The following is a 25,178-nucleotide window of genomic DNA, read 5'->3' as shown; positions in this document are numbered from 1 at the left end:
AACAATATCCGGCGAGGGCAACGAGCCACCCCTGTGCCTGAGGGAGGGTTGGCGTTGGGCACGCGAGGCTCCGCTCCGTCACGCGAGAGGCTGCAGGCACTGGCGGGCGCTGCCTTGCGATAAACATATAGTGTGGCTGATTGAAGCAATAGAAACCACGTAATGTCATCTGCCATGATTAATACTCCTGCGGCGTCATGCTCCTGCTACCCACCATCACGTGACCGCCATCCTTACCACCTAGGTTTTCTTTGAGACTTCTTTTCTTTCTTTTATTTATTTCTTTTTATTTCGTTTTATATTCCCATTTCCGAAAATTGCGCCCACTGAGCGTGAGGCTAAAGCGACGAAATGGCAGGAAATGATGGATAGCCTGAAACACAGTAACACGAAATCGCGACACAACCAGAAGATGAAACTTACATGCATAAGCTGCTGACTGATGGTGGAGGCGAGATAAATGATAATGAAGAACGGAAGGCTAGACCCTGGAATATCCACAGAAGTCAATTTGTCCACCAGACGACCACGAATGGGATGCAGATACATTTATAATCCTTTGATGAATAATTATGTCAGACAGACACACACACACACACACACACATACACACGCACACACACACACACAACAAAATTATTATGAGAGAAAAGTTTAACCAAAAAGTGAGATTTACATGACAGCAAAGAACAAGATAATACGTGAATGACTTGGTAACTGAGGTGAACGTCCGCTTCCCGGCACGTCCCGCCCACACAACACAACAAAGAGACTACAAACATACATACATCACAGGAACGCCCTCAGCTCTTTGTTCTTATGTGTGTATACAAGTGACCAAGAGTTGGAGAAGAAGAAGAAGAAGAAGAAGAAGGAGGAGGAGGAGGAGGAGGAGGAGGAGGAGGAGGAGGAGGAGGAGGAGGAGGAGGAGGAGGAGGAGGAGAAAAAGAAAAAAAGAAAAAGAAAAGAAAAAAGATGCAGGAGAGAGGGAGAAGGAGCAAACCTTGAAAATAATCCGCAAAAGCACCTCTGCCTAAAAACTGCAAATGTGATTCATCAGGTGTTAAAAAAAAGCCCCCCAAAAAAAGAAAAACGAGAAGAGTAAGACAACGACGAAGAACAAGAAGCCAAAGAAGACGAAGACGAAGAACCTAGAAAATAACCCACAAAACCACCTTTTTCCCATCCCACCAAGAAAAAAAAAAAAAAAAAATCAAGCAGAAAGGTTCCAAAAGCCAAAAGCAAATACTAATCCACTCCCAGAACCTCGTACTCACATAACCTCGTCACGCCACCGGAGTGGGACCAGACGACTCACGGAACAGAATCAACATTACGAAGAACCTCCTCCCGAATGACTATGTTAGAGACAACACACTGAGACCAGACAATGCTACACCACTACTCTTGCGTACATATCGCCGGAGGTAGAGATGGTGGTGAACGTAATGCACTTGAGATACGACGGAAGTTCTCTCACGTAACGATGCCCCGTGATGGAAAAAGTGTGCCAGTCCGTGAGGTCATCTTGGGAGACACACGCAACCATCTGATCCCGCAGTGTGTGTGTGTGTGTGTGTGTGTGTCAAAGTGGTGCGGGTCGCGTGTCTACTCCTGTCGCGTGTCTTGTCTAGAGCCTCTTTAATTTTTTTTTTTCATCAGTTTTTTTTTCTTCCCCTTCCGTGGTCAGCCAGCAGTTGGGGTTCCGAAAACGCCTGCATTTCCGGGTCATCCTTTTTTTCGTAGGCATGTATTTTTTTGGTCCTGGGTCCTGGGTCTCTCTCTCTCTCTCTCTCTCTCTCTCTCTCTCTCTCTCTCTCTCTCTCTCTCTCTCTCTCTCTCTCTCTCTCTCTCTCTCTCTCTCTCTCTCATGCACGTTTATCGCCTCACCGTCACAGAATAATTAGTTTACGATGTTACGAGGTGTCAGATTTCCATGAACACTGACGCTCTCACAAGGACACCGCTCGATCATTTTAGAATATACGTATTTTTCTAAGTAGCATGATTTACTTATTTGGCTGTTTACTTATTTCGCCGAGTAGGGAGGTGGAGACGTGCTTATATGGCCAGTATTTCCAAACGCTTTTTTTTTTTTTTTTTTTTCTCCCCACCAAGACCATTTTTATTATTCATGAATATTTCATTCATGAATATTTTTTTTTTCCAGTGATGAGGTAGAATTTTTTTTTTTTTAATATCGCTAGAGTCATGAACGCGTTTTAAAAATCCCCAAAATATTCCCTGAAGCCTGTTAGCAGTCAAGATAAGACACCGAAAGGTTTGAGAATGCACCAATATGAAAGATGCGTGAGAAGTGAATTCCTCTTATCAAATCTAACCAAACTAAATCAAATAAAACCTAAATCAAATCAAACTTAACCTAAGCAAACCTAAACGAAATCGAACCAAACCAAACCAAACCTAACGAAATTTAAGCTAACGTAACCTGGCTTTATTTAACTCTGTGGTCACTCGTAAATTTTATGTTACAGGTTTTATGTATGTTTCAATCTGACCCTGTAGTTTTGCTTTACGAAAGTCAGGAAATCAACACTTTATATGACAATTAAATTAGAGATTTAGACTGTCACTGAGAGCCCCGTGTTTCATTCGTGAAATGCATACCTAATAGTTTCCCGTTATGAATATAATGAAGGGTTTTATGGAGACATTTGAGTTTTCTTAGTGATTTGGTGATTAAATGAGCGTTTTCGAAAGTCAATGCAGGACTTCATTATATTTAAGCTCTCCTCGTCCACCTCTACCACCACTACTTTCTCCATCTCCTCTATTATCACCATCACCATCACATCTACCACCACCACTACCACATCCTCCACATTCACCACATCCACCTGCCACTCGTACCCTGAAACCAGAATGCATTTAAGTCACCACAAAGCGCTTCAGCTCGTAACGTTTAGATTATGCCTTATCCATTTTTGTTTGTCTGTCTGTAAGGTGTTTCAAATTATAATATATTCCGACGAAATCTTTTGGAAAGGTGGGTTTGGGTCAAGAAACAACAGAACAGTCTTTGAGGCGGATCCAAATAAATATGTGGGATCTCTAGATTTCTTACAATTTCACAAGTCTACAAAGAATGTTCACTGCATTCAATATTACCGCCACGGGTTTCAAAATGATCATCCAGCTTTGATTTGTTTTGTTAGCAATGGAATTGCCGTTGATAAAATTATGGATTCAAATGCCTTCAAATATTCTGTCACGAATGAGTAGACACACGCAGTAGAACACTTAAACTTTACTAGAATAACTTCCACACGAAACTCTTAAGGTAATCTGCCAATTAACGCCAGAAACTGAATGGAGAAGGCGGTTTTGTAGGCTGAGTGAGACTCGGGAACTTTGGAAGGTTACTGCAATTAGATATGTAGCTAAATATAATCCCTTATTGTCTGAATGCACCCCCATTTCTGCATACAAACTCACACAATATAAGATATTACATGCATCCACTTTTATAGGAAGTCCACAAATACGACAACCACAACTGCCTTAATGAAGGAAAGCAAGTTAGAAAAGAAGAAAGAGAATAAGACACGCAAATCATCAGACTGTGATCTATTGTACATGTGTTTTAAGAACCTTCATCTTAAGTCTGGGGACTCCACCACCACCACTACCTCCGCCACCACCACAACCACCACCACCACGACAACAACACCTAAACTATGACGAACACACGCACACTCTACACAAGGCAAGTGTTTACAAAATCTACTCACGTCACACCGCAGCTCGTCATGTTCATTTTGTGGTACTGGGTTGGGGCTGAGCGGGAAAGGGAGGGGGTGGAAGGGGAGGCGGTGAAAGGGCTGGGAGGACAAGGGGAGAAGACAATGATATTCTTTCACTGCCACGGAGACTGAGAGGACTGATAGACATCCTGACCGCCACATCCCAGCCATACGTAGTGTTGCATGGATCATCGTACGGAGCAATACGTCTCATGTAAATACAATAAAGCAAATGCATTGTGTATATTTAAATTGGTAGCTGATAAGGCCCAGTATGTTGCAAGATACATCAGTTGTCAGTGGGTGTTTACCTGTGTGCTGCTCACCTGTTTGTCCCGTCCAGTGCGTTGGCATGGACGTGCGTGTGTGTTTGTGTACGTGTGTGTGTGTGTGTGTGTGTGTGCGTGCGTGCTGCGTGCCCGTCCGCATGGTCTGCTGTGTGTTGTATGTGTCCGTCCAGGCACCCATATGTTTCTTGGGATGTTATCTTTTTCCTGAATGCGAATGGTTAAGTTGGTGACTTGCTGCTGAACATTCAGACGGCTCATGTGTGGCGCGTGCTGCCCTCCCTTCGCTGGCAGAGTTGACGTAAACATTCACCAGCACGGTCTGAATGTTCACCAGCCTTATACTTCTTCAACTCTGTCCCTTTCTCCCTTTTGAAAGATTATTAAAACGTTTAATTAATACTAATTTCACATAAATGCTTCAATAAGCTTGATAATAAGTAGAACTAAAACTAAAAATATAAATATCCAAAGTTGTATAAATGCAAGTAAAACAGCAAAGACTATAATAGCACAGTAATGACGAGAATACTTGGACTATAAAAGTACGGACTAAAAACAAACAACTGTAAACAACTCGACCCCCAACCCCACTGTCGCTCCGCCCGGGATGGGGAGGGAGGGCGGGGAGTACGGCCACCAGGTTCCCAGTGGGCACCCTCGCTGCCACGGCATCCACTGGGAGCCTGGCACTGCATTCCCAAACCCTCTCCTGTCCTCTATCCAGCGGACACCCCACAACTCGAAGCACTGACTTGCTTCCACCTTCAGGTTAAAAGAAAAAAAGAAAGACGCTTAGTACAGCCTGAAGAAACTAACTTCTCAGCGCACCTGACGGAGGCACAGCGAGCCATCACGCTGGGCAAGGTGGAGACCGCTCTTTCCTGCGCCCAGAAGGTCTGTCATGGGAATAACATGACTATCCTTGACTGAAAAGACTTGCTGGAATAGTGTTGATGATAAAAACACAGTTAGTGTCTGTCTCCCCCTCCAGTGGTTATTGGTTACTACTATTCAAAATTTCTTATAAGGCGGTGGACAGCGGCGGTGACCCAGCTTCTCTGGTGGTGCGGGGTCGCTGTCATCTGCTGCTGGGCCACCTGCAAGATGCCCTGGAGGATGCCCGGGCAGCACTCACGCAGGATCCTTCACTGGTAAAGGGTGAGTAGCTTTTCCTTTCCAGACCTCGACACCAATTTATTCGTGATGTGCACGTTTTTTTTTATTCGAAGTTCATTACATGATTTTTTCACAGCAGCATGCAGAGCGATAATGCGTTGGTCATGAGATATTTTAAGAGACTCTCGTAGTTGAGATATTCAAAGGGTATCTACGAAATGTTTGTGGGACGTTGAAGATGAGCTGATGTGATGATGATGGTTGGTAATGGATTACAATTATATTGGGACGATTTTAAGTACCACTGAAGTGGAGACAACTTTAAGTAGGAGTATAAGCATAAGAAAATCATGAAAGGAGATGTCAGTGGACCAGTGGACTAATGTTATAAGGTACTCGACCTTATCACACCAGCGAATATTTAGCGGCAGTAAGAAAGTGCGGTGAAAGATGGAACCTGAGTGCGAGGGAAGGCTGCAAAGTATGAACCAGCAACTCTCTTGTAGCTGTAATCTTTGTTTATTCTTTATTCCTATTCACTCATGTTTAGAAGGAACAATTAAAGAGGTTTCAGTAACATTCATTATGTCTTGCTAATGTTAATTGGCATTTTTTTCCCGAATTCTGTAGGTGTAACGGCACGGTTATGGCTCGTTAGAATTAAAAGGTGAGCTATTTAAGGCTGGGTCGTGTTACTGTTATGACCGTAAGAGTGTTCATCCCGTGACAGCCGTGTTGGTGCAGGCGGAGGCTCTGTATGGCATGGGAGAATTCGAGCGGTCTCTGGTGCTGTTTCACCGAGGGGCACGCAAGCGGCCCGACCTGACGGCCTTCACGCGCGGCATCCACAAGGCAAGGGAAGCCGTGGTGAATGCTATTGGAGGTGGGTGACCAAGTTTTTAGGATTTTAAAACTTTCCTTTCTGAAGACACGATATCTTGATAAACAACAATAACAACAACAACAATAACAACAATAACAAAGATTTACTTGCTGTAGACTGAATAGTGACTAGTGCTCTAATCACAATGTTAAGTAAACAATAATAAATAAAATTTAACAAGTAACGCTTCTTTAAGAATTCTTATACTAAATATTCAACGTGATAAACATGATTGAGTAAAACGTTCTCAGAATGCCAGCTTACTTTGCAGATCCAGTGTACAAACGTCTGTCTCCATTAATCATTTGAATATAATGTATATAAATAAAGAAAAAATCTTGCTACAACATAAAAAAAAAACATAGTCTTTTTGTATATACTTAAGTATAACTAAGCCAACCCTTGCCTGCCGTTTCTTCCAGCTATTGGTGGGCCTCGCGACGGAGGTGACAATAAAGGTTGACCTCAACTCACAAGTGTTTCGCTGTTGTTGTCAATGCCTGTATAAGGCCCCCATACCACCGACCTCCCCAATGCCACCCACCACCCCCTACTGGGACGAGCTTACTGATTGTCCACTCAGAAATACACATGAATTAAATACATATGTAATCTTAACAAAAGAGTATACAAAGTAAATCTCTTCCAAGCTGTGTCCGCCAGGCCTGGAGGGTGGCGGGGCAGCTCGCGGTGTGGGGGTCAAGGCTGCAGTAGTGAGGGCAGCTCCTGAGGACCTCAGAGTTGCCCTGGAGAGCGCCAGAGGACCCGCGACTTTGCTCTACTTCGTTTTGGTGTAGAGTTGCAGTATTTCTGTATTGTTAAGAATTGTAACTTGTTGCAAATCTTCCCTGTAGCTCGTTGGAGGGCGGACCCAGTCTGCCTTCAAACCCTCTGGTCTTTCCTATAGCCACGCTCAGTGCCAGAGTTGGGCTTCTTGGCTCATTGTATTTTCACGTAGCTGTTACTATTCCTCGCCGTAGAATTTGGTCTCTTCTGACTGATGACTTGTATTTTTCTGTGCACATGTGAACATTATGACTGTTTTGCACAAGTGTCACATGTGGATCTTTATGGCAAACAAGTATCATGTGTGCTTGCATCCTCATTGCATATCAGACGCATACACGTGAACTATTCCTGCACGTAACAAGTTTGTGAATTCTTAAGTGTTCATAATGACAATGTTCGTAGGTGATGAGATGGCATCATGCACACATGTTCTTATCTGGGCCTTGAAGTATTTCTAGTTTGGTTTGTCAGTACCTGCATTAATTGATCTTATCTTAAGGCACATACGCCTCGGGGGCGCGGCGGCCAGCACGCCCTCGACAGTGTTCCCCTCCTCTCAGACCAGATGCTCACATAGCGCGCCGCAAACCATTTGCAAAAGAAAAAAAAATAATAATCGTATCATTTTAATGAACTGAATGCAATGTTCAGAACACATTAGATGTCATTAAGTGACATTCCGATGACCAGCAGCTGTGTTCCATTCCACAGCACACCTCAGTGTTCAGAAAATTTCTGTATATAGCAATTCTGTCATACAATGAAACCGGGCATCCATATCATCACTCTTCCATTTTTTCACAAACTCATACAAACACTTACAAACACAATAAAAAACAATCGCACACTAGCGATTCGGTATAATGAGTAACAAAAAAAAAAAAAAGTGTAACTGCTATCATTTCATGGAAAACAGAGAAAAATCCCAATATTAGTATAATTGTTTTGTACTAAGCTCTAATTGGCATGTGAATGCGTCCGTTTGTTGGTATTATATATCAATCATGTGATTACAGGAATAATACACGAGTTTTATTCTCAATACAAAATGATACCAAAATAGAGTTATCAGACATACCTGATCAAAATGACAGGATGAAAGAAAAAAATATTATTAGAACATATTAAATCTAACAGAAAAATACTCCATCAACAAAATTACACAAGCGGAAATAAAATGTAATTAATGCACCGTGACGCTGATCCCGCCTGGCCACCTGTACCTTGCTGCTTCCCTCACACTCCTTCCCTTCCTCAACCAGACGGCCACTCTGCCCCCCCCCATCATCCCCCTCGGCAGCCACGCCTTACACTGGTCCTTCCCACAGGTGACAAGTTTCCCGAACCGGAAGAAGTACAGACGGCGACGACTCTGACTGACAGTACCACGGGGTCAGGACAGTCTCAGGCCACCAGTGTGACAGCCGCCTCCACGCCCCACGGCCCCAAGACGTCCAAAACAGCCTCCAAGGTGAGGGGCGAGACATCGAATAGGAAGGACAAGGTACAAATGAAGTCACGTAAAGCCGCTCACGTGTACCGTGTTAATCTGGAGAGTTTCGAGCTTACTCGTATTCAGAAACACTTTAGAGTCTCACCACAACTATTTTCAAAGGCCACAGACATGATTAACCGGGTTCTCAGGAGTGATTTTTCTATTAATAGTGTAGAAATCATGTTACTGTCACCAAGAAACACGTAAAAACTCCATGTCACTTCAGCTAGAGCCTTCTGAATGTAGTGGTGATGGGGTGCTTCAGAATACGGTCCTTTATGTAACATCCGAGCTGTGCCTTGTGTTCCTTGCAGCCTCTTGCAGCTAGAGGATGCACCAGACGCGCGAGCAATAGATCCTGGAGACTCCTGCAAGCAAACCTGCTGTGGGATTGCTTCACTTATGACGTGTTGCTATTTCAGAGATTGCTTGGTGGACTGAGCCGCGACAAGGAGTTCTTAGCATCTCTCGTGAGTCACCGGAGTCTGCAGAAGGAGCTCGCGACGGTGAACACCAGCGTGGGCTCGGGCTCCCAGGTGGCTGCCGTGGCTAAAGAGGCGCTCACTTCTCTGCAGGTGTGTGGTGATGTCCATTTTTCTCAGGTGTGACGATAGATGGTGATCCTTTGGTGGCAGATCAGTTCCTGTCTGTATTTTCCTACCTGTCCTCATTTCTAAGAGTATCACATTTTGTTGGAGTTTAACTTATCGATGTATCTTATTAGAAACAGTCAAATGTGCGATGGGTCTTTGCGTATTCGTTCTTTACTTTATTCAAGTCTAAATCATACAGCGTAATATTTCATTTATAGTTCCCTTCACGTCTCTTTTCCACGTCCCCAAAAGTAACTGCTCGCCGCTCGGTAAAAGAAAACGTGTAAGCAATCCTTTCTCGCTCTCTTTTATAGTAAAATGGGTAACTGCAGTAACATTTGCTCAGGTTTGCTTTAGTAGGCATCCCGTTTTGATGATGGGTCGTGGTACCAAAGCACAATTATGCCACAGCGATTACAGTTCTCGTCTGTCAAAAACTTGATCTCTTTAATGACTTGGTAAATAATTCTGCGTTTACTACTACTACTGATGCCGCTGTTCTGCCGTTGCTGCTACTACTACTATTACTACTACTAGTACTACTACTACTACTACTACTACTACTACTACTACTACTACTACTACTACTACTACTACTACTACCACCTCTCTCTCTCTCTCTCTCTCTCTCTCTCTCTCTCTCTCTCTCTCTCTCTCTCTCAGGGTACTTAACTCGCACGCCATTATTTCGGTTGGGAAGACGATGATTTTCTTTAGAGTTTTGAAGTTTAATTTTAAAGAAAGTGTTGGCAGTGACGGAAATTGCTTGCGAGAGTGGCAGCAGCTGTTTATATAATTAGAAAACTAAGGGCGTCGCTCCTTCGTGCGTTCACCTAAACGAGGTAATGCAGGGAGGGGAAAATTGGATTCTTACTAACGGCCTCACTTGTGCCTTGTCCATCTGCCCCGGACGGCTGGCACGGACGTCAGCGGGAGGGAGCAAGAGGCTTCAACACCATTAACCCAAAGATTCCTGCTGCTACTGCTCCTTCTTCGGCATATCAACTACAGTTCTCCGTAGAGCTCGGCCACCCGTGAGGTCTCAGGGATATTTGCTTCGTCTTCGCTACGTCTTTGCTTCCCCACAAGCCAGCATTCAGTGTTTATTGCCTGCATCCCCGGATGTGCGGCGGCGCTCAGTCCTCAGGGTCATTCTAGTCAGCTTGATACGTGTCTTCTCGTCCCCTCCTATTATACTGGGACAACTGACTCTCACAGACTTACCTTCTTGACTTCAAATCTGTTTCAGTATCGTTCCCATCCTTCTCCACGTCCTCTTCTTTCTCCTCCTTCTCTTTCTCCCCGCAATCCTTTACCCAATTTTCTCGTAATATGTTTTCATATTCTGCAGTACCTATTTTTAGAAAAGCTCTCTTTCCTTTTTTCGTTTCCTTCATCCGCCACTTATATTCATCTAATTGCATTTTACTTCAGATCTTATTTTTTCTTGAATTAATTTTCATATTCTTTCCAGACTCTCTCTCTCTCTCTCTCTCTCTCTCTCTCTCTCTCTCTCTCTCTCTCTCTCTCTCTCATATCCTGTCCTCCCTCCGCTGCTCTCTTTGTGTTCACTATTAGATTTATTTAAAACAAAGACTTACAAAATATTAATTTTCAACAAACCTTTATGATGTTTTTCTATCATAAAATTATCCCTCTTTCTTGACACATACACATCCACCCACCCGCATCCAAAACCATCCATCCACCCACATCCACACCGACCCACACACACACACACACACACACACACACACACACACACACACACACATTGTTCCCACAGCGCATCGTTACTTTATTCAATGGCGTCTGGTGCTCTTGCCTCTGTCAGTGTTTATGATATGCGGCGGTAATTGAATTCCTGAGAGAAGTGCAAAATAAACATATATATTTGTCTTTAAAAAACCACTACCTACCTGCTATTTCTGTGCATCGTTTCAATCCTTCCTGTAGGAGATAACCTCGATGACTCTTCCTCCCTCTGGACTAAAAGTATCGCCCTTCACGTGTCCTCTTTCCACTCTACTGACACGTAACTTACTATATCTTTAAAAGGACGGAAACGAAGACAATTATTAATACCACTACTATTAACACTACAACCGACACCGAGATTACCACCATCACCACCATCATCGCCACCACAATCACTACCTTCGATGACATTGCTGTGGTTTATAATGTTCGTGTGTTACAATTGAAGGAGTGGCGGTGTTAATAGTGAAGTGGTTAGTGTGGAAGTGAGTCACCAGCACCATCTTCATTGACACTCGCCACCACCACACTCAGGATGGTGACCAGAACGAATAGCACATAGAAAAAAATAATAAAAATAAATAAATAAATAAATAAATAAATTGATAAATGAAAGAGGTTAATGTTGGTGAGTGAGTGAGGAGAATGAATGAATGAATGAATGAATGAATATTACGACTCCAACAAAACTAAAATTCACTACACAACATCAGCAGTAGCAACTATAACTACTAATACGATAAAAAAAATATCATCACTATCACTTTTAAAACCCACGAACACATCACTAACCAAAATCTCTCTCTCTCTCTCTCTCTCTCTCTCTCTCTCTCTCTCTCTCTCTCTCTCTCTCTCTCTCTCTCTCTCTCTCTCTCTCTCTCTCGCCGTCACAAACACGAATCATCTCTGCCACCAAATCTACTCTTTCTCCCAACATTAACCTCGCCACTTCCATCCAAGGCCCCTCATCACCAGCGAGGGGAGGGCGTCCTATCACACCAGGCCGTCGCTCCCATCAGAGACACGCGCTACTCTTTTCATTAATCACAGGCTCATTATGATGAATTGCCAATTAACTTCGAGATGGAGGAGGTACGGCAAGGGAAGACACACACACACACACACACACACACACACACACGAGAGAGAGAGAGAGAGAGAGAGAGAGAGAGAGAGAGAGAGAGAGAGAGAGAGAGAGAGAGAGAGAGAGAGAGAGAGAGAGAGAGAGAGAGAGAGAGAGAGAGAGAGCAGAGAGAGAGGAGAGAGAGAGAGATGCCTTTCTGAGTTTTGATGATTCTTCATTTTCCCTTCTTTCCTTCCTTCGTATTCCACTATTCTCCTTTTTCCCCTTACTCTCTTTTTCCCTTTCTACTTAATCATGATTCTTCTTCGTTCCTATTCATGATTTTTCTTTTTTTTCCCTCGTTCCTTCCTATTTACGATTCTCCTTCTTTCCTTCCTTTCTCTTCATTACCTCCCTATTCACGTTTTCCTTCCTTCCCACTCACTACTTTCCTTCACGCCCTAACAGCACCTGGAGTCCTTCATGTGGCAGCGAGACCCGGGAGGTGCAGGGGGCGGCATCGGGAACGTCAGGGGCGGCGACTAAGACAGTGCTTCAGGAGAGGGAGAAGAAGGCAAGAGCGAGACTGAAGGCAACTCTACGACGTCGAGTGAATGCAGTCCTCCAGAAACTCCAGCAGGAAGGAGGTGAGAGAGAGAACAGCATCGATAGACAGACCGACGCACAGATAGACACAGAGGCAGGGAAAGACAAAGATTAACATTATCCTGGGACAGAAAAGAATGAAAGGACCAGCGAATGAAACGTGATGGAATGAGGATATGAGAAAGAAAGAAGGGAGGAGGGAAAGAAAAGAATGATGGAATTTTAAAGCAGGATGAGATGAAAAAGTTAAGAGTAGTTATATAAAGGAAGAGAGAGAGAGAGAGAGAGAGAGAGACGAGAGAGAGAGAGAGAGAGAGAGAGAGAGAGAGAGAGAGAGAGAGAGAGAGAGAGAGAGAGAGAGAGAGATAACAAAAATGAGTGGAAAGAATTAAATGATAACTAGAAATAGGACTTAATAAAGGAAGGAAAGGAGAAAGTAAAAAGGAAAGGAGATAAAAGATTGCAGGCAATACAAAAAATAAAAGGAAGAAAGATAATTGAAAAGGGGGAAGAGAGAGAGAGAGAGAGAGAGAGAGAGAGAGAGAGAGAGAGAGAGAGAGAGAGAGAGAGAGAGAGAGAGAGAGAAGAAATATGATAAGAAACGGAATGCCGAGAGATGAAACATACACACGCGCGCGCACACACACACACACACACACACACACACACACACACACACACACACACACGCCAGATGCAGCACCAGCAGTAAATATGAATGGAAATGGACGCAACGCAAAAGAGTAAAAGCAGGAAGGACGATGAAAAGCAAGAGAAACACACACACACACACACACACACACACACACTCACACACACACACACACACACACACACACACACACACACACACACACACACACACACACACACACACACAGACACACAGTAAGAGAAAGAGGGTAGAGGAGGGAAGAATTAGTACCAGCAAGGAGGGCAAAGCAGTAATTGAGGCAAGATGATGGAAGGAAGGGTGACTGCTCTATAAAAAACACTAAATATGAGGTGCGGAACTCCACGGGATCTATAATTACAGGAAGAAGAAAAAGATAAACCGAATTACACATCCCAGACGTTGCTGACAGAGAGAGAGAGAGAGAGAGAGAGAGAGAGAGAGAGAGAGAGAGAGAGAGAGAGAGAGAGAGAGAGAGAGAGAGAGAGAGAGAGAGCTCGTCAAACGTCAAAGGAACCCGATAACGTAATAAAAATACGAAGATCAAAGAAAGTAAAGTTGTTTCTGAAGAATACAGAAGAATACCCACAAAAAACACCAGAGAAAATGGACCTTGATACGTAACGAGAACGGAGGAGAGGAGAGGAGAGGAGAAGTACGACGAGGAAATGGAAGAGGATGAGGAAACAGAATAGCAAATAAGGAGGAGGAGGAGGAGGAGGAGCAAAAAATAGAACATAAAAGAAGAACAAAAAATGTAGCATATGTGATGTCACTTTCAAAACTATTTTCTATCAAGTGGGATAGTAGGATAGTACTGGAGCTCTGGAGGAGGAGGAGGAGGAGGAGGAGGAGGAGGAGGAGGAGGAGGAGGATGAGGAGGAAGGAAAAGAAGAAGAGGATGACAACAGCGACTTCTTCCCGTGTACCCAAAAGAAGAAAATAACACACACAAAAATTAATTATGACAATATCTCAAGGGATGAATGTTGAAAGAAAATAAAAAGAAAAGAAAATATCATCCTAGCTCCCCAGAATATGAAGGACGAATGAAGGAGAGAATGAAAGTAGAGGCAAGGGTTGTGATGGGCGGGCGAAAGAAAGGGAAGGAGAGAGAGAGAGAGAGAAGGAAGGGAGAAGTGATAAATAACGTGATGTCGGGGGTAAAGAAGGAGGAGGAGGAGGAAGAAGAGGAAGAAGAGGAGGAGGAGGGGGGGTAAAGGAGTAATATGAGTGGAGATGATAATGGAAGAGAAGGAAAAGAAAGAAAGAACGAAAAAAAAAAAAATGGAAATTACGGATGAAACTGAATGTAATCAAGAAAGGAACGAGGAGGAGGAGGGACGGGGGGGAGGAGGAGGAGGAGGAGGAGGAGGAAGTGAGCGAAGAAGGGAAGAGGGGGAGGTGAAATGAGAAAGCCAAAGGAGGAAGAAAAAGCCTTGACGCTGGTGAATGAAAATAAAATCTCCGAAACCAGACAAAGAGAAGACTCTGAGGTGATTAGCGGAGGAAAGGAGAGAAAAAAAGACCCCAGCTGGAAAAAGATCATCAATATTGCAATACCCATTATAATCAAACTGGTATCCACGTGACTAGCTATCTATCCATTCCATCTATCTATCTATCTGTCTGTCTGTCTATCTGTCTGTCTATCCTTGCTCCAGTGGTTAATTCATTATTCTTTTTTCTTTTTTTTTCAGTTCATCCTTTCATTCCCGCCTGCACCTCGTTTTCAATGGTCACGTTATCGGGCCAGAGCAATACTGTGGTAAAAGATAATTGATTTTCCGAACCTAGGTCAGAATGTAATTTCACTCTCTCTCTCTCTCTCTCTCTCTCTCTCTCTCTCTTGCTTCCTTCCTTCTTTTTCCCCACCCTTCAGTAATAATAATATACTTCTTTTCTTACACTTTCTTCTCGGGAACTCTCCTTTTTATTCGTCTCATCTGCCCCAGGCTTATCAAGTATAACTCTCTCTCTCTCTCTCTCTCTCTCTCTCTCTCTCTCTCTCTCTCTCTCTCTCTCTCTCTCTCTTGACGTTCTAATATCTCTCCTTTCCTGCTCCCCCTTATCTCCTCTCTTTCCTTGATCTAATGCGTAATTCATCACGAAATGCTGAGAACTAATGCGCTGCTAATATATGTGTTGAGGAAGCGAGGAGGAGGAGGAGGAGGAAAGAAGACGGCTCAGAACAGGGGGAAGTGAAAGAGGTCAATCATATGGAGAGAGAGAGAGAGAGAGAGAGAGAGAGAGAGAGAGAGAGAGAGAGAGAGAGAGAGAGAGAGAGAGAGAGAGAGAGAGAGAGAGAGAGAGAGAGAGAGAGAGAGAGAGAGAGAGAGAGAGAGAATTACATAGAAAAACAGGCCACAACAAACCTTGCGGTCCTCACGAGGTGACCTGACTTAGGACTACTAAAGTGATAGTAGAATTAAAGAACAGGAAAGCAGAAGGCTCTCTCCCCTCCACTCACTCCGTACAGGAAAACAGGTCGGAAAGTAATACCTTACGGGGTTAAAGAAGAAAAAAAAAAAAAAACAGAAGGAAATTTTATAGGAAAGAGAGAAAATAGATGAAATGAGGTGCCCCCATTTTCTGAAGGCAAGGAAGTTAGTCACTAACAAACAAACGTTGTTAGCCGCGGATTGGAGGCAAGATATTTATCAAGACGGCGTTTAAGTCTCAACGGTGTTGAAGTCTACCACGTCTCGAGGAAGCTCATTCCGTAGATTTACTAATACGATGGAAAAAATGATTTTTTTTTTTTATTTGTGAGAGCTGAAGGATTTCCCAACAATTTTGCAACCGTTTCCTCGCGTGTAATTTGAAGAGTCTATCGTGAAATATTTACTGTAGTCCATGTTATCAATGCCTTTGATGATTTTAAACACCTGTATTAAGTCGCCTCTTAGTCTTCTTTGTGTTAATGGGAATAAATTTAATTCTTTAAGACGCTCTTCTCATGACTTGTTTCTTAGGCTTGGTATAATTTTTGTTACTCTACACTGAAATCCTTCTAATTTATCAATGTCTTTCTGGTAATAGGGGCACCTTGTTTGAACGCAATATTCCATAAGGGGACGGACTAAAGAGTTAAACAAAGTGAGGATTGCATCCTTTGATTTATATTCAATAGATCTGCCGATTAAGTCAATTACTTTATTCGCTTTCTTTACGACTTCTGAACATTGTTGGCTAGGTTTTAAGCTACGTGATATTGTCACTCCTAAATCAATTTCGTTATCAACACTTTTAATTTTAAGTTGGGTACCATTTAAAACATACTTTGCTTTCTCGTTTCTATACCGTATATGAAACACTGCACTTATCTGCATTGAAACTCATTTGCCAGGTTTGACCCCACTCTGTCAATTTATCTAGATTTTTCTGCATTTCTATTACTTGTTCGTTAGAGACTACGGAATTCGCTATTTTGGTGTCATCAGAAAACTTCGATATTATACTGGTAACACCCTCATCTATGTCGTTAATATAAACAAAGAAGAGAACAGGTCCTAAGACTGATCCCTGTGGCACCCCGCTGGTTATATTAGTCCACTTGGATGCTTTTCCATTTATTACTACTCTTTGTTTACGGTTGTTTAGCCAGCTTTCAAGCCATCACAACACGTCGCCTTGGATACCGTGTGATTAAACTAAAATCACACGGCACCCAACTTAAAAGTGCTGACAATGAAATTAATTTGAGAGAGAGAGAGAGAGAGAGAGAGAGAGAGAGAGAGAGAGAGAGAGAGAGAGAGAGAGAGAGAGAGAGAGAGAGAGGAGAGAGAGAGAGAGAGAGATCCTAAAACCTACCAGGTTAGTCTTTGAAGGAGTTTGTTATCAGTGCAAGTAAGGCTTTTTTTTTAGATTAAAGTTCTTTAGGTGCATACAATTTGTTTTTATATCTTACTGTATGTTACCACTGTATTTCTTTATACTTCGACTACTTTTGCTGCTTTTCTGGAGGGCATAAAACAGTTTTTAATCATTATCTTTCAGTATTGTGTCAGAACTAAAGTCAATCTCAAGTAAAGTGAAAATGTCGAAACTCTGCTTCTTTAACGACAACAAATGTGCAGGATATACTTTCATTAACACTGATCGGCGACTCGGGCGAAAATGAACGAACAGATAAATAAATCAATACGTAGATAGACAGATACATAGATAAATAAATGTTCTCCATGAGAGGCGCCTATAACTAAATTCACAACCAGCAAGAATCTCTGTCAGTTATCTTACTCTTGCCAGCTATTGAGTCTAACCATTACCACATTACCTGAGGGGACAACACAACACAACACAACACAACACAACACAACACAACACAACACAACACAGCACCACCACTCTTCACATCTCGTAGACGTGAGCTCAAGAGAACGTCCCCCGCCGGTGTTACGTACATTCCCCAGAACACAAGAAAGAAAAACCGTAATGTAATAAGCGATCAAAAGGACATCAAATGGTAATATATATGAAGACATGTTCCTGTGCGCCATTAGAAGGGATCGGGAGCAAGGGGTTTGGTGGTCTCCGGCTCTGGGTCTGGCTCACTGAGGTCACGCCTCCTTGGCCACTAATCGGGCTCGTCGGCGGCAAAGCTTATCTCTCTGGGCCCTGGTGGTGGGGAGGTCGGGTCCCGGGGGGCGGCGAGGGGTTAGAGATGTGGTGGAGGTTAAGTAGGGACTGAGAGGCTGGGGAAGGGATGAGGACTTTGAAGGGCTGAGGCGCGGTAGGCAGGTAGAAGGGAAACAGGACAGGTAATAGACACAGGTGAGTTTACAGAGCACGACTCCTTTCCTTGGCACAGGTGTGGATGAGTCTGGGAGTACGGTCTAGGGCAGAAAATAATAAAAAAAAAAAAAAAAACACTCATATTACTTTCCCAATAAGAAACGGATGGCAAAAAAAGCATGAAGAGGAAAATTTGAGCAAGAAAATGAAAAAAAAAATCATAATCTTTTTCAACGAGAAACAGAAGGCGAAGAACCAAAAGAAAAGGCAAATTTGGTTTCTTATTACCTATATCATACATGTGCACTGAACGAAGAGTTTACATGATGACGCAGTGGAGAATTACAGATATCAGCTGGTGGAAGACTGGTTAACAGTTAAGAAGGCTGTGGTGTTGCTATGGTGATAAAGAAAGCGAGCATATGTGATCTATAAGGACTTCTTGCAATCTATAATACCATGAGAAGTAAGCACACTAAATCTAAGCTGAAAGGGGAGTATTACAGACATGAGTGTTAGTACAGAGTGCAAGATGAATAATGTGTTGTTGGCATAATAATAAAGAAAACGAGCGTAATCTGTTAGGACTTCTTGCAGTCTATAATACCAAGACGAAACACGAAATCTGAGCTGGAAAAAGGTAGCGTATATATAAACGTTTGTAAGAAAAGTAATATGTAAGCAAACGTAAAATTACAAATGTTCTTATTCATTTTTTTTTTTTTTTTATGTTCTGTTTCCTTCCTCATCCCTTCCACTATTTTCACGTTAATCTATAGAATCACCCGCGAGGATATATTTTCCCATGTCTAAGATTCATCAAAAAACCTCCACCAGTTTTCGAGAGAGAGAGAGAGAGAGAGAGAGAGAGAGAGAGAGAGAGAGAGAGAGAGAGAGAGAGAGAGAGAGAGAGAGACCTTCGGGAACAATGCTTCGACCGCAGATGGAAGGTTATGTACTTTCCTCGACATGCCGGCATTGTCCCGCTATTTGCTTATATACCTGCCTGCTTATCTGCCTGCGTATATACCTGCTTATCTATCTATATATCTGCCAGTTTCTGTCTACCTACCTATTCCTGCTTGCATATATATCTGTCTGCTTGCCTATACATACACCTTCTTACCTGCTTTCTGTCTGCCTATACCTGACTTCCTGCGCTGCCCTGCCCTGCTCTGCTCTGCTTTGCTCAGTTCGGGAATTCTGAAGCAGGGCGTTCAAATTGCCGCCGCTCTCCTGTAGCGAAGGAATTATTATGAGGCTCATATTTCATTTTGATTGATTCCACAACCCCACCGGCAATAAACGATATTAATAGCTCGCGGCGAAATTATTTAATAAACCAAATTCACGAGATATTTAGGAGCCTTATTCAGTGTGTGCGTTCCCTTCCAGCTGCCAATGAAGCCTGAAAAGCGGTCAGTGAAAGGTGCATCATTTTTCTTCATGAGGGGAAAGCGTACCCTCTAGATAAGAAACTGTAAAAGAAAATGTATGTAGAGAGGAAATATATCAACGAAATATATTTATACCTGTTATGATTTAAATGAATGAATGAACGAATGCAGAAAAAAAAAATGTAGAGAAATTTTTTCAAGAAATGTACGTATACATGTTATAATTTAAATGAATAAATGAATGAAAAAATGGATGAATGAGAAAAAAAAACGAATATAACTTAGACGGCAACACAAATTTAATAAAAATCAAATATGGTAACACGCCATCAATTATTCATAAACTTAATCTGTGCAATATTATATCGCAAATGTTGATGAAATTTTAGACGTAGGAAAATAAAAAAAAATAAAGAAGTGCAAGTAATAATGATAATAATAATGATAATAGTAATAATAATAATAATAATAATAATAATAATAATAATAATAATAATAATAATAATAATAAATAATAATAATAACACTAATAATAATAATCCAAAGTCGGCTTGCCTGTCTTACGTACAGCACAATATTAATTACAGTTTTGTCCTGAGAAAGTTTGTTAATTTTGCACGTTAATGGCGAAAACCCATAAATATTCGAAAAAGGATAAGGAAGAAGAAGAAGAAGAAGAAGAAGAAGAAGAAGAAGAAGAAGAAGAAGAAGAAGAAGACAACAACAACAACAACAACACTACCATCACCACGACGACCACCACCACCACCACCACCACCACCACCACCACCACCATCAACAACAACAACAACAATAACAACAAGGAAAGGCACAAAGAAACAAAGAGCAGGGAGCGAAGAGCAAAGAGGAAGCGGTATAACAAGGAAGGAATAGAGACACACGGGCGGTGCAGGACAACGGCGCATCCCGCACGGCAGACGAATGGCGCTCGGGAACACTTGAGCATCGGATCGGAACGAAGGGATAAGGCGAATGGAGAATCAGATGGGCGGAGGGTGATCCATGTGTTTGCTCAGATGGAATGGAGCGAAGCAACGGCCGCCAGATCACTGTGAGGGAAAATTGGACACGCCTATTGTGCTTGCGATGGTGGTGGACACACTATACTCGCCCACTCGCGCTCTCCTTTCCCCTACTCCCTGCTATTACCGTTCTTAGGTATTTAGAAACGCTTTGTTCTCGCATCACGGTTATTTCCCATGGTCACCGCGATGATTCGCCGTGTTCTCAAGAGTGTTTATCCTGTTAATAAAGTAGAAATGCTACTAAATTGTTACTAGAACGGTAAAAACATCCTTAAAAAGTGTAACTTCAACTAGAGGCTTCTGAAAATAATCAAGACAGAAGTGTTCCAGGATTGGGTTCCTTACTCATAACTGGTTCTTTGTACATGTTTCGGCTTGACGGGTTCAGTCCTGATAAGGTTAAATTTAAAAACAGAAAAGAAACTAGTTCTCAGACAGAGTGGTAGATGTATGGAATATACTCAGTGATCAGGCTGTTAATAATAGGGAGTTTTAAAATAAGATTAAACAAATTAATGGATGGGGATGATAGGTGGAAATAGTTAAGCATGTGCTATACAAATATGGACGAAAACATAAAATAAATATTGAATAAAATGACCAGTCGATGAGGAGTTATGGGTTCAGATAAAATATACTGATGATTGTGAGAGTAAAGCCAAAGAACTGTGTCGCCAAATAAATTTGTGATAAAATAAATTGAAGTCAGTGGAAGTCAATGCGTCACATTACTGTTGATGAGGACTTGGGTAAAGAGGCGAGTTCCTTAAGATAATAATAACCATCTTAAGGATTTCAGGGAGGAATAAATACCAAAAATGAATATGAGTATACTAGTGTAAAGATGATGGTTATGCTTGAAACTATTACTCAGTTCTTAAGAGCCGACCAAGTTTATCTGTTCGTCTCTCTCCCAAGCGCTCTGCCCCTACCTACATTGCGTGCGTGCGTGCGTGTGTGTGTGTGTGTGTGTGTGTGTGTGTGTGTGTGTGTGTGTGTGTGTGTGTGTGTGTGTGTTTGAGTGTGTGTCCATCTCTCTCTCTCTCTCTCTCTCTCTCTCTCTCTCTCTCTCTCTCTCTCTCTCTCATTCACGCACCAATCACTGATAACACTAATGGCCGGGTGTTCTTCCCTGGGATCGCGAAGGCCAAACTTAATCTTCGGCCATCACCGTAAGAGGGAAGCTAACTATCCTTCTCGTCCCTCTCTCTCCCAGACGTGGAGGGCCCCATGAGGGAGGCCGAGGAGTTGCTGGCGGAGGTACGTGACGCGGGCATCGGTGGGTGGCTGCTGTGTCGCCTCCTGGTGGGCGTGGGAGTGGCGCTGCCCAAGTGTGGACGCAATGAAGACGCCGTGGCTGTGCTGACAGACGCCGTCCATATAGCAAGAGCCAAGTAAGTGAATCAAGTAAGGAGGAGGAGGAGGAGGAGGAGGAGGAGGAGTAGGAGGAGGAGGACGATATCCTAGCCCCTCCCTTCTCGTCAAGATGCTGTTGTTAGGAGCTAATGGATCCATCATCCTCAATTACCTGTAGCTGACGAGTTATTAATGGCAATAGAAAACGAGCCCTGGGACGGAGGGGAAGCTGCAGTAGTCTTCGATGTTCTCATAAGGTGGTGTACTTCACTAATTCTCTACCAGCACTTTGTGAGATCATTCATGGCTATACACGCATTTTTATTACTAAGAAATATGTAATAAATTTCACGTTCTTGTATTTTTTTCTAAAACGAAGGTCACTAGGAGTGTGTATCACTAAGTTTTTCGTACGAACTTAACAAAATCTGTACCTGCACTTTGTGAAATCAGTTATGGCTCTACACACTTTCTTGTTACTAAGAATAATGTGCTAAATCTCAGATTCTTGTACCCTTTTCTGGAACTAAGGTCGCCAGGAGTGAATGTCACTAAGTTTGCGTATGTACTTAACGAAATCTATACCAGTATTTTCCGAGATCAGTCATGGCTCTACATTCTTTTTTATTATTAAGAAATATGTTATAAGTCTCAGTTTCTTGTATGTATTTTTTTCTGAAGCTAAGGTCGCCAGGAGTGTATATCCCGTCACGAGGGGCGGGAAGTCGCCACTCAGTGCACACGCTGCTTAATGAGTCTCGGGTCTGCCAGCTCACCAAATTACACGAGCAATTAGTTCCCTTCCAGTAGTGGCGGCAATTATACCCGTATCTAGAGGGAGCATAATTTCCTCAAAAGTTCACAAGGCATTAATCTGTGTTCAGGAGAGGAGCTATTAATAAAAGCGACCCACAGCCATACACGGGACGGGACGCGACTCTCACCCCTGCGGCTCTTCTTCCAAGGGCGAGACTGCGCTCATCCTCCCTCACCCATTATTGCCACTTTCAGTCTTTAATTTAGGAGATTTATGGCGTGTGGGAGCGGGAATTTTCGGTATAATGGCCCGCAAAGTGAGGGTCGTCGCGCTCCCGCCCGGAGTTTGCGACACAAAAGTAACTTCGGCGATTCTGCGACACCCACGACCCGAGGGCACCCGCCAGCTTGTCACCCGCCGCTCATTGATTACACGTTATGTGGTACCCCCCCCCCCCCCCGTGTGTGTGTGTGTGTGTGTGTGTGTGTGTGTGTGTGTGTGTGTGTGTGTGCGCGTATCTTTTGCAGACCAAAAAATAAATCAAGGGTACAGAGAGAGAGAGAGAGAGAGAGAGAGAGAGAGAGAGAGAGAGAGAGAGAGAGAGAGAGAGAGAGAGAGAGAGAGAGAGAAAGGGAAGAGTAGGTGACACACAGAAACCAATAATACTAATGGCGTAACAGGTGCTGAAAGGCACGAAAAAAAAAAAAAAGGATTACTACTTAACAATGAATTTACACAAAGGGAAAGTAAAGGACATGTGAAGGTTGTGAGGAAGAAAGAACTGCTGTGTGTGGAGTCTAAAAAAAGAGAGAACGAGAAAATGAAAACTGATAAATAATCTTGAACTTTTTTTTTGGGCAAATAATTTTTTCGTCAAAAGAGGGATGAATCCGCAGCACAGGTCACTGACTGGTGCTTTAAAATTACGTCTTTTATATTGCCAGTATGTACGTATAGAAATGTGCTAAGAAGTGGGAACTTGTTCATAAGCTTGCAATAGGTAGCACTTTTAGAAAACGAACACGTATTACTCTTCTAAAAGTGTTCATTCCACTTACTCTATTGTAAGCTGCGAAATAATGTATCAAAAGGAGAAAAAAAAAATAGTTATTAAGATAATATGATTAGAATATAAGGGAATAAGGAAAAACAAGAAAGCAACAAGCTTTCAAGTAACAGCCCTTGTGTAAAAATATATCTGCTTACAAGTACAACGTGTTTAAAAGAGATGTATCTGATTTAGAATTGCTATATCTCTGCAACCACGAACCGACCATGAATAAAACACTTAACATTTGAATAGGCGGATATTTCAAACTTTTCTGACCGTGTGGCAAATGGTTTCTTCCCCAACAAAAGTGAAGTCGAACTCTTACAGTCATTTGTTTTAAGTCCCTCTATCGAATTAAAATACAATTATTATTATAGCTTTTTACATAACCGAGCAACTAAGTCAGTGAGGTTACAATCATTCACTGGTGTGCCGCGGGGTCTTCTCATGCACTACAGTTTTACCTTTGATAATAGAATAAAAAAATAAACAAACCTAAGTTATTTATTAATTTATCTGACACATCTTTCTTTTATTACTAACCACTGAGACATCTTTGTTTCTTCTATAGCTACTTCCAAATATTATACTGCCTAAAAGTTGCAAAATCTATTCTTTTTTTTTAACTCTTTCTTTCTTGTAATTGCTTAAATTCCGTACATTGCTTTTAATGCTGTGAATGCTGTGAATTGTTGAATATCGCGGTGAAAGACTTAACATGTCACGGAAACAGACCAAGGGGAAAAATATAGATAAAAAGAACCACAAAATATGGCGTTCCTTAAAAGTTATGATAAAAAACGAATAAACATGCAAAGTTATGAGCGGTTCTTTTGATTTTTATAGACTTATTTTTTTCAACTAAATTAAAATGTCATGGCAAGAGGACAAGGACGAAAAGGTGGATGGAATAACAAAAGAAAAAATCGTAAAACAAGCCGCCTCCTAAAACATTCAAGAGAAATGGAATCAAAAGGTGCGGTTAATTTTTTTTCTTTCTTTCTTTTTTTTTTTTTAGTTATCTTGATCTTAATGTTGTAAATCAGCACTTTTTACTCTTTACGAAACTGGGCGCTCGTCAAGGTTGTAACAGTGAGAAGACCCGAGCAGTTCAATATGTAACACAGACGTGACAGATGGCCAATAAATACTGCAACGGTGCACGTGTTCTTCTCCGCAGCACAATGAAAACTGCAGCGATGCAAAAAAAATGTATAGATTGTTCATTAATGATGCCTTCCATTCTTCTTTTGAGTCCGTAATACAAAAGGCAGACTTATATGAACGCCTGTTTGTCTTTCTCTTTGTTTATCTGCACCTATCCCCCCTTCCGTCTCTCTCTCTCTCTCTCTCTCTCTCTCTCTCTTCCGTGTGTGTGTGCGTGTGTGTGTGTGTGTGTGTGTGTGTGTGTGTGTGTGTGTGTGTGTGTGTGTGTGTATCCGAATCAAACTCTCTTTGTCTTCTCTATTTGTTCGTTAGTTTGCTTCTGTCTCTGTCTTTGTCTGTCGAGAGTGAGTCAGTCAGTACCAGTTGTTCAGTATGCCTGTCTATCTGTCTGTCTGTCTGTTTGTTTCTTTGACTCTCTCTCTCTCTCTCTCTCTCTCTCTCTCTCTCTCTCTCTCTCTCTCTGTGTGTGTGTGTGTGTGTGTTTGCCTGGTTACTTTTTTTTTTTTTGGTGTGTGTAGGCTTGTCTGTCTGCTTGCCTGCTTGTTCGGTCTCCCCATCGCTTCTCTCTATTTTTTCCCTCTCGTGCTCGTTCACTTGATGCAAACGAGGCACACGAGAGCCACACAGACTCTCTCCT

The 25,178-nt window shown here is 42.4% G+C and overlaps 1 protein-coding gene across 4 annotated transcripts in view; it reads left to right on the top strand.

The window, feature by feature from the left end:
* LOC135104243 (uncharacterized) overlaps positions 1–21,563 on the top strand; it is a 46,000-nt gene extending 24,437 nt beyond the window's left edge. For 3 of the 4 annotated variants that reach the window (XM_064011417.1, XM_064011427.1, XM_064011441.1), the window contains 8 exons: positions 4,823–4,948; positions 5,083–5,212; positions 5,901–6,053; positions 6,476–6,511; positions 8,171–8,313; positions 8,760–8,912; positions 12,220–12,398; positions 21,427–21,563. In XM_064011417.1, coding sequence (XP_063867487.1) covers positions 4,823–4,948; positions 5,083–5,212; positions 5,901–6,053; positions 6,476–6,511; positions 8,171–8,313; positions 8,760–8,912; positions 12,220–12,297 — 819 coding nt within the window. In that variant the 3' untranslated portion in view covers positions 12,298–12,398; positions 21,427–21,563. The remainder of the gene's footprint in view (positions 1–4,822; positions 4,949–5,082; positions 5,213–5,900; positions 6,054–6,475; positions 6,512–8,170; positions 8,314–8,759; positions 8,913–12,219; positions 12,399–21,426) is intronic. The other variant, XM_064011433.1, reaches the window with a different exon arrangement.
* Positions 21,564–25,178: the final 3,615 nt, after the last annotated feature.

This window comes from Scylla paramamosain, chromosome 1 (assembly GCF_035594125.1).
Source record: "Scylla paramamosain isolate STU-SP2022 chromosome 1, ASM3559412v1, whole genome shotgun sequence".
NCBI classification, from domain to species: domain Eukaryota; kingdom Metazoa; phylum Arthropoda; class Malacostraca; order Decapoda; family Portunidae; genus Scylla; species Scylla paramamosain.
This window is presented reverse-complemented; position numbering and strand designations above follow the sequence as displayed.